The sequence below is a fragment of the Phalacrocorax carbo genome, chromosome 10 (genome assembly GCF_963921805.1).
Source record: "Phalacrocorax carbo chromosome 10, bPhaCar2.1, whole genome shotgun sequence".
Classification (NCBI taxonomy): Eukaryota; Metazoa; Chordata; class Aves; order Suliformes; family Phalacrocoracidae; genus Phalacrocorax; species Phalacrocorax carbo.
The window spans coordinates 18425956-18439656 of NC_087522.1; the positions used below are offsets into that span (position 1 = coordinate 18425956).

The 13701-nt window shown below is 48.2% G+C and overlaps 2 protein-coding genes across 4 annotated transcripts; one reads left to right on the forward strand and one right to left on the reverse strand.

The window, feature by feature from the left end:
* Positions 1-733: 733 nt before the first annotated feature.
* Positions 734-6316, reverse strand: EEF2KMT (eukaryotic elongation factor 2 lysine methyltransferase). 3 transcript variants are annotated; one of them, XM_064462200.1, is made up of 8 exons: positions 6122-6316; positions 5983-6045; positions 5248-5328; positions 4911-5012; positions 4588-4721; positions 2677-2720; positions 1924-2073; positions 734-1234 (listed from the first exon to the last, which is right to left on the reverse strand). In XM_064462200.1, the coding sequence occupies exons 1-8, from the start codon at positions 6197-6199 to the stop codon at positions 1134-1136; spliced, it is 753 nt and encodes a 250-aa protein (XP_064318270.1). In that variant the 5' UTR covers positions 6200-6316; the 3' UTR covers positions 734-1133. The 3 variants fall into 3 exon arrangements, with proteins under 3 accessions (XP_064318270.1, XP_064318267.1, XP_064318268.1); XM_064462197.1 differs by lacking the exon at positions 2677-2720 and adding an exon at positions 3423-3730; XM_064462198.1 differs by lacking the exons at positions 2677-2720; positions 5248-5328 and adding an exon at positions 3423-3730.
* A 17-nt stretch (positions 6317-6333) lies between these two features.
* On the forward strand, positions 6334-9019 carry NDUFB6 (NADH:ubiquinone oxidoreductase subunit B6). Its single transcript, XM_064462201.1, has 4 exons — positions 6334-6625; positions 6701-6793; positions 7424-7468; positions 8867-9019. The coding sequence occupies exons 1-4, from the start codon at positions 6446-6448 to the stop codon at positions 8933-8935; spliced, it is 387 nt and encodes a 128-aa protein (XP_064318271.1). The 5' UTR covers positions 6334-6445; the 3' UTR covers positions 8936-9019.
* Positions 9020-13701: the final 4682 nt, after the last annotated feature.

The window sequence follows — 13701 nt, forward strand, 5'->3', positions numbered from 1 at the left end:
ACTGTTGAGAGACTTGGAAGAATTTTGTGTGAGGGGAGATAAAGGAGCTCCTGTTTGGGCTGCTAGTGTGCATTTACCTCTTTGAATTCTTACTTCTCGGGGAGAGGTAGCTAAAACCTGGGCTGGGGTTACTTCTGTATACCCAACTTAATCCTAGCAGTCCTGGCCTCCTTCAGCCTGAAGAATAAGACGATCCTTCAAGTTTCAAGCTACCTGTCACCCATTTTCTCTCCATTACTACAGAAGGAGGAAGCTAAATATTCATTCATTTTCTTTTAAGTAGCTTTTAAAACAAGGTACAGAAAAGGGAGTTGGAGGAGAAAGAGCAACAGATTTGATTTCTGCTTCAGGGCCAATACTGCGCAACAGGAAAATGATTAATGGATCTTGGAAAGCTTCAAAGAAGGTGAGCACAGTTATTCCCCCTTGCAGTGTACATAGAGCACAGCTCTAGAGTACGATTATTTGTTTTCTGGCTGGTCCGAGAGGAGGGCTTCCGATCAGCTAGTTGTGAAAGTGACAGTCCTATGTGAGAGGAACATAAATCAAGTTCTGATCTTTGTCACCACAGCAGAGTAAAGATGCACCTGATTTACAGCAGAGTCTATTACCTCTTACAGCATCATGTAAGCTTGCGACACTATCTACTACATTCCCTGTATTATTCATTATTCCATTTTAAGATATGCAAGTATATATAGACAAGTATAAAAAAAGAGCAGACAATTACAGCTGGTTTTAATATTAAAAATATTTATTACTATGAAATGCTGTCGGTGTGAGATACTCATCCTGTGATCCTGCAGATGTGCCTCCATTACTTACAAATCAAAACACAGTTGAAAAAAAAAATACAGTTCAACTATTGTCTTCTACAGAATCAAAGTGCAGAATGGTTAGGGCTTTTTTTTTTCCTATTGCTTGAGGTTCACAGCTACTTTTCATGGCCAGCAGCTTGTATATATGCTGACAATTACAGGAAGAAACATAATTCACTTTGACAGCAGCCTGTGCATGTAGTTGTATCCTCAGTGCCTCTCCCGTTATGTTTCTAGAATTCAAGATAATTTTGTTGCAAGGACAAGACAGCTCCTGATGGTCTGAAATTTTGAATTATGTCTCATTTGCCAAGTCTATATAAATAGTTGTAAAATAGTTACGTTTGGCTGCATGTCATAGAGAAAAATACTGTTGCTGTGGGCTGGAATAATCTGCCATCCGATCCCAACTTTATCTGTAAAGAGAAACACTGGGAATCATCTTTCCGCTTAATAAAATGAAGGGTAAAAGTTGCATGTCGAGCTTTGTAAGAAGAGATCTTTTGCTTGCTGTTAAAGCAAGCTACAGGCAAATGCTTATGTGTTTCGAAAAATTAATAATAATGCTTCTGCCACGTGCTCAGCGTATTTCTGTGAATTAACAAACTGCTGTAGACCAGCTGTAGACTGCAAAAGCCAGGCTTTTGAAGAGTATATGAAGAAAAATCCAAACTCCCTCCCTGTTTTATTTAATCTCTAGGTTTTTTTAAACCCTCAAAGAACAGCTAAGCTAAGATAAAGGTTTTAGGCTGCATCTCGAATGTTATCACTGTGACAGTGCAGCACAGATGGCTTTCCTCCTTTAAGCTTAAACCTTTTTTAGTTTCCTACTGCCACCACACTTGCAAGTCATCTCAAGGTGGTACTAACAGACGCGAGTTGTGATAGACAGGATGTAGCAAAAAGCTAAGTTCCAATCTCCTGATCAAATCCCTGTGGAAATGTCACTGCTCTTAGGCAGACCGCTCTTAAATCCAGCTCTAGGATAAGAATCTCACTATTGGAGAATACCCATCACCAAAAATTGCTCCTGTTCATCTTTGCTACAGATTAAGTGATGGAGAAAGAGGCAAAAACTATACATTTGATGGAAAAAGGCACCTACCGAGTTCGGCCTGGAACAGGTGATATGTGTCTGGATTACGAATTGTGAAAGCGATGTAAACCTCAGGAGGTTTTCTGTCTGCTCTGGACGCGGAGAGTTTTTGTAGCATACCAATAAGGGTTAAAATTATCTCTGGATCGTATACCACGTCTGCGCAAGAAGGAAAACATTCAGTATCTATTGAGAATTGAGCAAAAAGCAGAATGAAAGCTACAAAACAAAAATAGAAAATTCTCAACTTGCGGGAGAATACAATTGGTCGTATTCAGGGGTTAAAAAATTCCCAAGAAGAGATCTGAGAAAATGCCTCTGTTTTACGTGCTATGTCAAGCTGCCCTCACCTCTGATATCAGTCCAAAATTACTAAAAATCCATGTTCATTTTTGTACATGGCTTGTCAGGCATTGTATTTAAGCCCATCTTAAGGAAGACAGAAAAAAAAAAGTGCATTGGTACTCTCTGTTCTGACTGTTTTTACAGAGCAAAACTGTTATTCAAAATCTGTATTTTGGAGGTTGACGGCAAAAGACTTGATTTGCACTGCAGCTGTTTTAATCTTGAAAAATTTCCTTGAGCAGAAATAGCAATGAAAGGTAAAACACATCACTAAAGGATACAAAATGCCAGCCTTCCTCATTAGCACTGTGATTCTGAAATGCGTCGGTCTTGTGTTCAGGACTGATACTCGAGAGGTGGTGGTTTGCTACACAGAGATGTCGAGGCTGGTATTACACGTGCCAGTAACAGACGCACCAGTTACTCCAGATGCGATGTAGCAAGGGAACGTCCTGCAGTCACTAGTAAGAGCAAATAGTAGATCCCTATAGATCACCTTCAGGTTTGAATTGCCCTGCCTCCCGGAGTCCAGCCTGAGCTGGTTTGTGCGTTCTCTCGAGTGTGGTTGGCTTTAGGTAACACCCAGTGACTTCATTTTACAGAATTCAGTTAGTGCATCTTGTGATACCTTGATAACAAAAGCAGAATATTTTGTCATTTTTTCACCTAAATTCTTAAGTAATTTTTGCTTTGCACAGTCCCAAATCAGGGATTAAAATCCTGTAGCTACAGCTAAGGCATTTTACTATTGCTAGATTTTCCATTATTAGATTTTTATAAGCTCCCTCCAGATTTATACACTGGCAAGTTCCAAAAAAATTACTTTCTTTTAAAATATGTGTTATCCCTCAAGAGGACACCAAGGCTGCCAGTTATTGACGAGGCAGATTTATCATCTCCTGTTCCTGGATTTTTTAAATTTGTTTTTTAATACAGAAGGGAAAAATAATTTACTTTTCAGTCTTACGTAAACAACTGTTGAATATCTGAAAGAGAGAGAATGGTGGAATGAATGGGGAGATGATGTGCCACACACTTCCAGATATGGTAACTGGAGTAGGGTTGAGTGAATCCTGCACACAAATACCTTTGCGTTTCTCTCTCTAAACTGCGTATTCCTGCATGAGAACAGACAGTGAGGTGTAATCACAAGTGTAATGCACCTGCTGCAACAATGACGTCCGGCTGAAGATCCAACAGTTGTTCTTCTGTAACTGAGCCCCAGTCGAGTTCTGCAACAATTAGTTTTGGTTTTTGGGAATTCGTTGCTTCTGCCTCCTGGCTTTGGGGCTCTGTTTGGATGGGACGAGTAGGTTCAGACTCCAACACAAAGCCATTTAAACGGATGTTTTCTGTCAGCTGTTCGAGAACACAGTGGTGGTAATCACTAAATACATATGCCTTGGGATTGCAGGTTTTACAGATTGCAATTCCAGTGAAACCGATCCCACTTCCTAGTTCCAAGATTCTCCTGAAGGGTAACGGAGTAAAAGAAGGACTTAGTAGGACTCTAAATAGAGTTAGGAAATGGAAAAGTTCTAAGTATACCTAAAGGTAAAATCAGTTACAGATTATTTCCATAATTTTTGAGTAAACCATCTACAATCTGATCTTTGTTTCACAACTGGGAGAGTTGGTAAGCACTGGAGATGCAATAAGCATAAAGTACTTGAAATACTGCGTTTGCATATGGTACAAAGCATTTCCCTTGCTGGGGTGAGATATGCCTCAAATGTTTTTAGACTTCTGCAGCATGGTTGTCCCCATCAAAACTGGTTGTCCAGTTCTTTTCACAGTCAGTGGAGAGAAACAGACACATCAGCAGTGCAGTTCCTTTCCTTCTGAGGTCGATATTTAAGGCTGACTTAGCTGATTCTTTCCTCAAAAGTCCTTGTTCCTCTCAACTGCTCATGATCAAAGTCTAGACAATGCAATTAGATGTGCACACCTGCATGGCCATCTTCTAAAGTTTGGTGGGATGAATCCCATCATGGAGTGAAGGGCATTAGTTAAAGTTACCGGCTAGGTAGTGCAGTCGCTGCAACTGAACAGCCTACTTTACACAGCATGCCTAACTGCACGGTGTAAGGGTTTGGATCTTAAAGGCTGTCTTAAAATAACTACGAGATCCTCTCCTGGATTAAAATTTGTCTGTTGCAGAACAGACCAGAGCAGCAGTTAGCTAGTAGCAAATGGGTGTAGTCATTTCAGTTATTTGGGAGGTAAATATTGTATATTATTACATTACAGTTGCATAGCTCGCTCACAATATGAATGAAAATATCTTGGCTTCTTTTCCCATCTTTCCACCTGTGCTGTCATTGTTACCTGTTACTGAAAACTGAAGAGTTTTCTATTGCCCATTCAGTAAGGTGAAGAGCAGCATCCCATGTGACGAGCCCTGTCGTTCCTCCAGAGATAATTGCCACACTCTCAGAAAGGGTAACACATTCTCCCGTGGGCTGGAGGACACACACAAAAAGAGAGAGATGGATCAGCACAGACAATGGATTTTACAGTTTGCAATCAATATTGGCACCTGTAAAAAGGTAGGAAGCACTTCAGGTTTTTGGGGGGTTACTTTTAAAACCAATTATTGCTTAATTCAGATGATTAAAAGTGACTTAAAACAATGCAGCATTACTTCTTACCAGTAAGTAGTTTTTGTAACCATGACTGGATTCTTCTTCGTTTAAAATATCTGCCAGTGCATCATACAGTTCATCCAGGGGTTCGGCCGCTGTGGATTCATGCTGTGTGAAAATGAACAGGGCAGTTTCAGGTATCAAATTGTTTGTCACGAAACAGAAAACATACACACATTATGTACTATTTCAATACATCTCTGGCCATAATATATACACTGAATGCTAGTTTTTGTTAATGCAAATAATTCAACTTGGCCCATAAAGTAAAACCGGCATATTTTCAAGGAGAAAACAAAACAACAAAAAAGGGGTTGCCACCAACATGAAAAGTAAGCACTACCTTTTTAATGAGTTCTGTTAGAAAGCATCTTCGGTACTTGGTGGAGGGGGGATATTTTACACACAGAGGGTGGAGAATCGTCTGAAACAGGAACAGCAGTTGGAACCAGTTAATAGTGAAGGTTTTATGTAAGGCAGTGTGGGGCTAGAGAACTGCACCAGAGCCATTAATTGGCTCCTTGTGTCATGAAATGTATTATGATTCCATCTGTAGCTAAAAGAAGCAATGCTGAACCTGAAAATGAGACTTGGTGATTTCTGCTTGGTACATTAGTTTACAGAACTGTGGCCGCAAATGTGTTTTTCACTTTTCAGAAGGTAAATACCAAAACTGAGTGGAAAGAGAGTCCAATTAGTTCTATTTTGCCTTTCTCTCCTCTCTTTTTTTGGTTCGCTGCCTTATTTGCAATTTCCTGTCCACACGCAAAGTTTAAGGCCAGTAAGGGTTGACGGATCCCAGAGCGACTTGGATCTCGTCCTTGCGGACTGCTGGGGCACAGGGTCAGCCGGGCTGACTTGCTCGCTCAGGCACACGGGCCTTAATTTTGATGCTAAGAATAGCTAAATACTAGGAAGAGAAGGAAATTTGCTGTCGTGCTGGGCCCAAAGAAAAACCTGTGACACAAAGTCACTTGTTCTTGGGATGACGGGCAAAACCCCGCCATTGCGATGGTCGCGGGAGGTGGCGTCGGGCAGCCCAGGCCTCCCGCCCTGACACCGGGTCGCCCCACCTTACCTTCTGAAGGATCTCCGCGAGCAGCGGGGAGCCCGGCCGAGCCCGCAGCTTTTGCTCAAGTTCCTAAAACAGAGGAAATAAAGCTGAGGCTTCCCCATCCCCTCGGGCTGCTGCCACCACCCTCAGCTGCCCGCCGTACCGCCCAGGGGAAGGAGCGGAGCTGCCGTGCCGCCAGGAACCGGCGCTGGAAGCGGCTCCCCAGCTCCAGCTCGGCCATAATGGCCGCGCCGAGGAAGAGGAGGAGCCCTCCCGCCGGAGGTCGGGCTCGAACCCGCGACTCCCAGCGTCAGGGTGACGCTCTCCCGGCTGAGCTATCCGGGCTCGCTCCTGTGCCCACCCTGATGACGCATTACCGCGCGCCCTGCGGACGTCAGTGCGGCGCGCCGCGAGGGAAGGACACGGCGCCCGCCCGCCCGCCGCCGCCGCCGCGCAGAGCCGAATCGGGAGCGGTGCCGGTGCCGCCATGAGCGGGTACAGCGAGGACGAGAAGCTGCGGGTGCAGCAGCTCCGCGCCCTGCGGCGCCGCTGGCTGCGGGACCAGGAGCTGAGCGAGCGGGAGCCCGTCCTGCCGCCGCGGCGGCCGGGGCCGGTGGCCGCCTTCTGGGAGCGCTTCCTGCAGCCCGGGGGGCTCTGGCGGCACCTGGTGAGCGGTGTGGGGCGGGCGGGGGACGGGCCGGCCACCGCGGCCCGGTCCTGACGCGCGTCGCTCTCCCCGCAGCTGTTCAAGGCCTGCAAGACCAGCGGCTTCGTCCTGGTGCGGGTCGTGGTTCCCGCCTGGATCATCCTCTACTACCTAAAGTACCACGTCATGGTGGGTGCGGGCCTTCCGTGCGGCCTCTGACGGACACGCGAAGAAGCGGGTTCAGGGGGAGTGAGGGGATCGCGGGTTAAGCCCTAGAAGGAGGCCGCCCGTGGGGGGGGGGGGGGGCTGAGGTAAGACGCGATCGCGTAAGGGGTTGCATGAACGTGCCGGTTAAGCATCTGCTGCTGGGTAAGGTGACTTCCCGTTGCCTGTTTCCCACTTGGGTGGCACAAATATGTATCTTTTTGACGTCTTTTGTGGTAGTGACCAGCTCTGACCATGCTGCCTCCTGTGAGCTGGAAAGCTGCGACTTAATTGTTGCTTCCCTGGAGGAACGGTGACCCTGGGGATAACCAGGCTGCAGCTGCTGGTGTGGGGAAGGGGAACAGCCAACGCACTGACGATGGGACGGGCCTCCTGCTGCTGCAGCCTTGTCTTGCTTGGGAGGTGTCATTTTATTCACCACAGGGATTTCTTTAACTAGTTGGAGGAACCCGGCTTGATGAGCCTTGTACTCAGTAGAGCCTGTGTTTTACAAGGGTTGTCATCCCTGTTTTGGAAATCTTCTGTACTTCATCTGGGTAATGCTCCTTTTCCCTTCCTCCTTCCCTCTCTTCCCCACTCCCTCATCACTTTCAGAAAATGCCGCACGGTATTGTTATGTCCAATCCACGGATATTCCCAGTAAGTCTATTAATACGTTTATCTTCCAACTTAATAAAACAGGCAGAAAAGGGGTGACTTAGGGAGAAGTGCAGGTTTGTGCCATAGCTGTGCAGGGAGAATTTCTAGAAGGATGAGCTAGCTTGATTCTGTGGGCAGACTGCCCTGGAGCAGTTAGAGTATTTTTGAGCAGTTCTCATCACAGCCTCAGAGCAGACAGTCCCTGTTTCAGTGTTACCTCCGTCTGTAGCTGCCAACTTTTGAGGACCTGGCTGACAGCACTGCCGGTCCTGGGTGCAAAGCAGAAACCTTCCCTTATGGGATCTCCAGTAGCGACTGGAGCAGGTTCTTGCTCTGGAGAAGCGCACACAGACCGCACAGGGAAGTGTTCCTGTTTGGATCTCAATTTGCTCCTTGTGCCCAATTTCATGGGAGGCTGAAGCGCTGGGTCTGTCAGGGCGTGAAGTACCGGAGAAAGCCATGGCTGCATGCTCCCACTCCCCCAAAAAGGGACAAGCCCAGCTGTGTGCCTGTTGTGGTTTCTTGTGGTTTGGGGAGGAATTCGGAGCCAAGTGGCATTGGTTCTGACCACACGAGCTTGGCCCCATGCATCCCTGAAGGTGCCTACACTCCGGCGTCCCCAAAGAGACAGAGTCACACCACCCCCAGCTTGAGCTTTGGTTTACAAAGTGGAGGGTGTCAGATTGTTTGGTCTTTTCGGGTTTTTGGACTGCTCTGAGCTGTTAACTCATGTCTTGGTGTAGTGTGTCAGTGGGCAAATATTCTCATATCAGTTTAGCTCTGCTATTTCTGCCAGTTTCACTTTTTTTTGCAAAATAGCTGCCTAATTGTGCTTTATCTAAAATAAAATTATAAGAAGGTCCAACCCTGACAACCACATAGCAACATATGGAAGGTCAAGTTGTGGGCCTCTGACTTCAGCCTAATTAATCACTTGAGTTAGGTCAGCTCAGTAGGCCAAGGCAGTGCCTGAAGCTGTAGAGACAGCAGCTGGGCAGATCTGATTTTTGAGGGATTACGTAGCTCTTCATGGGCTACAGGCCATGGATTTGGAGACTCACCAAAAGCTGTGCTGTGTTGAAGGCAGTTATGCAGTGCTGTTAGTCCAATATAGGTTTTTAAAACAACATAGTCTCACAATGTTTGGCTCCTGCTCCATAGCTGAGAAAAAAAGGGGTAGAGCAAGTACAGACTTCAGATAACCTGGTTGTGATATTATTTCAGAATCCTGAGAAATGTTGAGTGAATTGAGAGTGGTCTGAGTAAGTTGTAGTAAGATTTTTTTTACTTTTCTGGAAGTGGGGACAGCTGCAGCTTAATTGAAAAACAGTGCTGTGGGAAGGGAGAGACTGGGTGGGTGTAGGAGAAAATGCTCACCATCCTCTCTCATTCCATCAGGGGGACAGAATTTTAGAGACGGGAGAAATTATTCCACCCCTGAAAGAAGAACCCGATGAGCACCACTGATGGCTAAAAGCTAATTTCTTCCTTCAGCGAACAAGGCCAGAACTGCAGCTGCTTTCTCTCTTCTATAAAAGAGTCTTTATTCTGCATCGCCTCAGCTTTTCTGTCATTTACTTTCTCCTTAGTCCACATTACTCCGTTGCTACTAGTATGGGAGCTTCTTTTGCCTCCATTGAGCATTATTGCTAAGGCCTGGTGATCTCCAGCCCACCCTTCCTCAACTTTTTATCTGACCTGACAAGATCTGGCAGCAGGAAAATGCGGGCCTTAGAGTAACAGGAGAGATGCTATGGGTCCCAGGGGGTTGTGGAGCAGTCTGCTCAAAGGAGGGGTGTCATGGTGAGCTCCTGCTCCTGCATGCACACACACAGCAGCTGTCCTCTTCTCATCCAGCAAGCCCTTTTCTACCAATCCATTCTGACAGACTTCCAGTGAAAATTAAGCTGCCACCTATGTCATCCCACTTGTCTGCCAAGAGGCGGTAGCAGAAGAGGCACTGCTGTTCAAAATTCTTTATTCTTCACCCTTTAGCACTTCCTTCACTGTCTTCAGCCCTTTCTAAGTCAGAGGATTGCTGCCCTTGCTGGCCCCACATACCCAGGGCACTTTGTACTGGGGAATACTGGCCCCTAATCGTGTGCTAAACCTACAAGTATTTTGGTGGGTACTTTTGGGATAGAAATGACTAAACCAGCAATCCAAAGGGTAACCTGAGGCATGTAAGGGGAGGGGCTGGGACAGAAGCCCCTCATGACCTCATGGAACCACATGTGACCAGTATAGATGGTGTTTGTGAGGTCAAGGCAACAGGCAGGAGCCCTTCTGCTGTGCCTGGGGGCAGCCAGACCTCTTGTAATCCCTCCAGTACGGACTCGCACCAGCAGGGCCATGGCCGACGCAGGGGTAAAAACCCTCCTGCAGTCGAAGAAGATCAGGGTGGCTGCAGACCCCACCTCCAGCACCCATGCTCAGCCTGCAGACCCCAGGCCCCTGCTGAGCCTGGGTGCCCCTCAGGCCCTCAACAACCCCACGGCAGTCTCTTTCCTTGGGTAAAAGGCAGCTCAGAGTGGGATGGCAACTGGGGAACAAAGTGGAGGGGCAGTTGTGGGCTGTGAGAGGGCAGTAGGATCCTGCAGGTCCTCACTGGGAGGCTGCAGAGGGGGCACTGGGGAAGCTTGAGGGTCCTGGGGGTGGGCACTGGGGAAGGTAGGGAGTCAAGGGGGAGACTGGGGAGTTAATGGGGGCTATTGAGGGTTATCGGTGGCAACGGGGGCAACAGGGCTAGTGGAGGGATTGTGGGGGCTTCAGGGGGGCTGCAACCTATGCTTCCTTCCCGTGGGGGTCCCTATGACTACCTCTGCCCCACATGTGTCAGCCCTACCAGTGTGGAGTTCCCCAGGAGTGCTCCTCCCCAAAACTGCAGCAGCCTGAAGCGAACGTTTGCCTGCACCAACTTGCTGCTGCTCAGCCTGGTCGACCCTGATGACGCTGCAGGCGAGGAGGCTTCCCCTGGCTCCTGTCTGCACATGCCGTGCCCTGAGGATACCACCAAGCCCACCTCCCTGCCGGTGAGTGACTGCTGGGGATGCCCCAACCCCCTGGGGTCCCCTGATGACCCTGCCCTGCTAATGAGGGGCTGGTTGGGTTGCCGCACACCTCCAGGGCCCCCTTACACGCTTCTGCAAGGCTTGTGAGGGACTGGGGACCCTGACATCTCCTTAGGACACCCACGCACACGGGGATACCTGATACCTCTGGGGTTCCCAGATTCTGCTGCGGAAGCCCTGACAGCTCTCCCCCTTTAGTGAGAGACCCCCTGGGACTACAGGGTGGTAACCCCACCAAGTCCCACAGATATCCCCAGAGGTCTAGCAGCCCTAGACCCACCCCTGATTCCCTGCGTCCCTAGGTTGTGGGGCCCAGGTGGCTGTTGTAGGCCATAGACTGAGTCCCAAGTCTCAAGGACTGGTGTGGGTCAGCTTGTGGGGCCCCAGCATCGCCTGGGCGTTTTGAAAGAGATAACCCTCCCCAGGTGGAGGGAATGGATCTCTCTCTCAATCAGGGAGGGGTTTGACTGTCACAACCCCACTAAAAAAGGCAATATGGGACATGTTCCATGTCCTGGCACAGTCATGGCAGGAGGATTCATCACCATCCACTGAAGAAGGTGGCACATGGCACTCGGTGAGCAGGAGACCCACCCGCCCGCTGTAAGACACCACACTGCTGGCAGCATGCTGGACCTGCACAACGATATGCCTCTACAAATACAGTGTGGCTCTTCCCTTGGGAGCTCTGGGCCTCTGTTATCCTTGAGTCTAATTTCCCTCTTGTGCTAAATGTGGGCGATGGATTGTTTTGACAAATCAAAACTCTTCTGGGTTTGTATAATATTGTTCCCTTGAATGTCTGTACACATACGTACACACAGGAGTAAGGGGAGTACATGCAGGTCGTCTTGTACATGACTTCCTTCTGAGATCCCTACTAGCTAAAAAAATATTAGAACCACTCTGATCAGTGACAGATACACATATATAATATATATACTATAGTCAAGAGTCCTATTTCTTTGCACCTGTCTCGTTGCAAAAAGCCTTCCATTACAAAAGCTCAAGGATACATGGAGAAAGACCTCCTCCCAGACAGGTGACAGACCCTATGCTCTGGGCCATGAGTTGCTGTCCACTCTTTGGAGAGCTGTCAGGACCTCCTTCTTCCTCAGGCTGCAGATGAGGGCAGAGCCCAGAAAAGAGCCACTTGCCAGTCCTAAAGTAGGGCAAACTGGAGGCTGAGGAGGAGGTAAACACTCATTAAAAGCTTGGTGTCTTGGGAAGCGAGGACTGGAAGAGGGAACATGCTAGCCCTTCCTCTCTCTTGCCCGATGCACCTCAAGCAGGAGCTGCTGGTTCCAGCACTGGCTGCAGGAACTCAGCCAAGAAGCCTCCCTGTGCATCCCCCCATCCTGGTCAACGCTGCGTGTGCCATCCTTCATGCTTGGCTAGCTGTGTCTGCTCCAGGTCAGCTCCCAGTTCCTCCCACCCCACAGGGTATCCCTTTGCATGCTAGCTCACAGGCAGCGCCAGGCAAGCTTGTTTACCGGAGGAGACACTGAGGATATGGAGCCATCTCGGTGCTTGTGCCTACGCTGACTGATAGCAGAATGCAGGAGGATTCATACAGTGTTTGCTTGTTGGATCTCAACTGTGCAAGTCCTTGGGGCTGGAGAGGCTGCAGCCTGGAGCGCTGAGAGAACTGGCTGATGCTCTTGTAGGGCTGCTCTCTATTGGCTTGGAAAAGTCATGGTGACTGGGGGAGAGCCTTTGCAGCTGGAGGAAAGCAAGTTCTGCACCACCACCAAAAAGAGACTCATGACCTGGGCAGCTACAGGGCAGCCAGCTTTAGTCCTCAGGAAAAAAACATGGAATGAGCCCCTTTAGAAGGCACGGCAGGTGGAGAAGATGGAAAACAGTCGTCGAGGAGTTAAAATGCCTGAAAAATGTGATCGCTTTCTGTGATGAGATGATGAGGTTGTATCAGGGCAGAGCAGCGGATGACACTTCCCTTCAGCAAGGCTTTCAGTGCCACTAAGGCATTTGTTTCTGGGAATGCAGCTCACTGAAGTATTAATGCCTCTGCTGCGTTGGCCAAATGTTTGATTCTCTTTACAATCAATGACAGAAATAGGAACTTATCTGGAATATCTGGAACCCTCTGCCTTTCGCCATTGCTTATAGATGAAGATGTGACAGCAGTACAATTTACACGCCTCAGTTTATACATCTAAAACTAGGTGATGCGAATCCCAGTTCAGGGGACTTCCTAACAGAACACAGAATACTTGAAATAGCTTTGTAGGTGGGCAAAATTAGTTTTAGATGTTTATTCTCCAGATACAGAGGACCAACCTGATAACAGAATTTCAGCCAGGAGGTCCCCCGTCACACCAGAAGAGCAGATGTCAGCAGCTGGGTTTTCTTGTGCCATGTAGATACAATGTTGAAACCCACACAGAGTATGCAGTGACTCCGCGACTCCTCTTTTCACTTAGTACTATTCAGTCACACTTCTCATGTCTCTATAAATACGAATAACAAAAGGGGCTTAATTCAATTGCCCACACATAAGCATGCAGAGACATTTTAGGTGCTTTGAGGATCCATGTCTCCAGCTGCTACTCAGGAAGGTTGAAGGAATGGTGTCAACACTGAATGGTGTCCAGATGTGTCACTGAGCTGAGTGCCTGAGCTCCCGATACAGCTAACGCTCAATAGTTTAGGTGCTGAGAGGTCTTGGAACAGCCATTGTGGTGTAGCCAGTGGTTTCTTTGTAAGCCCAACTTCACCCTTTCCCCTGGGGATCCTGACAGGTTTTGCCCTACAATGGCATTGTCCGGAGCCCCAGCAGACATTTTTGGGTGCCGACCCCCGCGCGCCCCTATGTCAGGATACCTCCCCTGTGCTTTTCTTGGGTGCTGGGTGGGCACCGAGCCCTGCCATTTCCCCAGTCCAGGAAACCTGCCTGTGAGTGAGGGCAGCAGGGGACTGCTCTTTCCCGGTCCGCCCCTGAAAAACAAAGGGAGATCTGCTTCTGCAGCCTCTAGAAGCCATCTGTCTACAAATAAATGTGTTGATATGACTAGCAGTTACATCTTACAGAGAGTTGAACTGAAGCAAAAGCTATCCACTTGGCATTTGGTCCCTGCATCTTCTTTACGGAAGACTGACAGGTCTCCCAAACGTGTTGTTATCACAGCTGCCCTCAACTGC

Bases quoted from the DNA above. Each gene is read 5' to 3' on its own strand.
- NDUFB6 (XM_064462201.1), top strand. From the start codon at position 6,446: ATGAGCGGGTACAGCGAGGACGAGAAGCTGCGGGTGCAGCAGCTCCGC. The intron at 6,794-7,423 runs GTGGGTGCGGGC...CATCACTTTCAG, and splicing joins ACCTAAAGTACCACGTCATG to AAAATGCCGCACGGTATTGT. The intron at 7,469-8,866 runs GTAAGTCTATTA...TCATTCCATCAG, and splicing joins CCAATCCACGGATATTCCCA to GGGGACAGAATTTTAGAGAC.
- EEF2KMT (XM_064462197.1), bottom strand. From the start codon at position 6,199: ATGGCCGAGCTGGAGCTGGGGAGCCGCTTCCAGCGCCGGTTCCTGGCG. The intron at 4,722-4,910 runs GTAAGAAGTAAT...TGTGTCCTCCAG, and splicing joins GTTACAAAAACTACTTACTG to CCCACGGGAGAATGTGTTAC. The intron at 3,731-4,587 runs GTAACAATGACA...GTTACCCTTCAG, and splicing joins TCTTCAGTTTTCAGTAACAG to GAGAATCTTGGAACTAGGAA.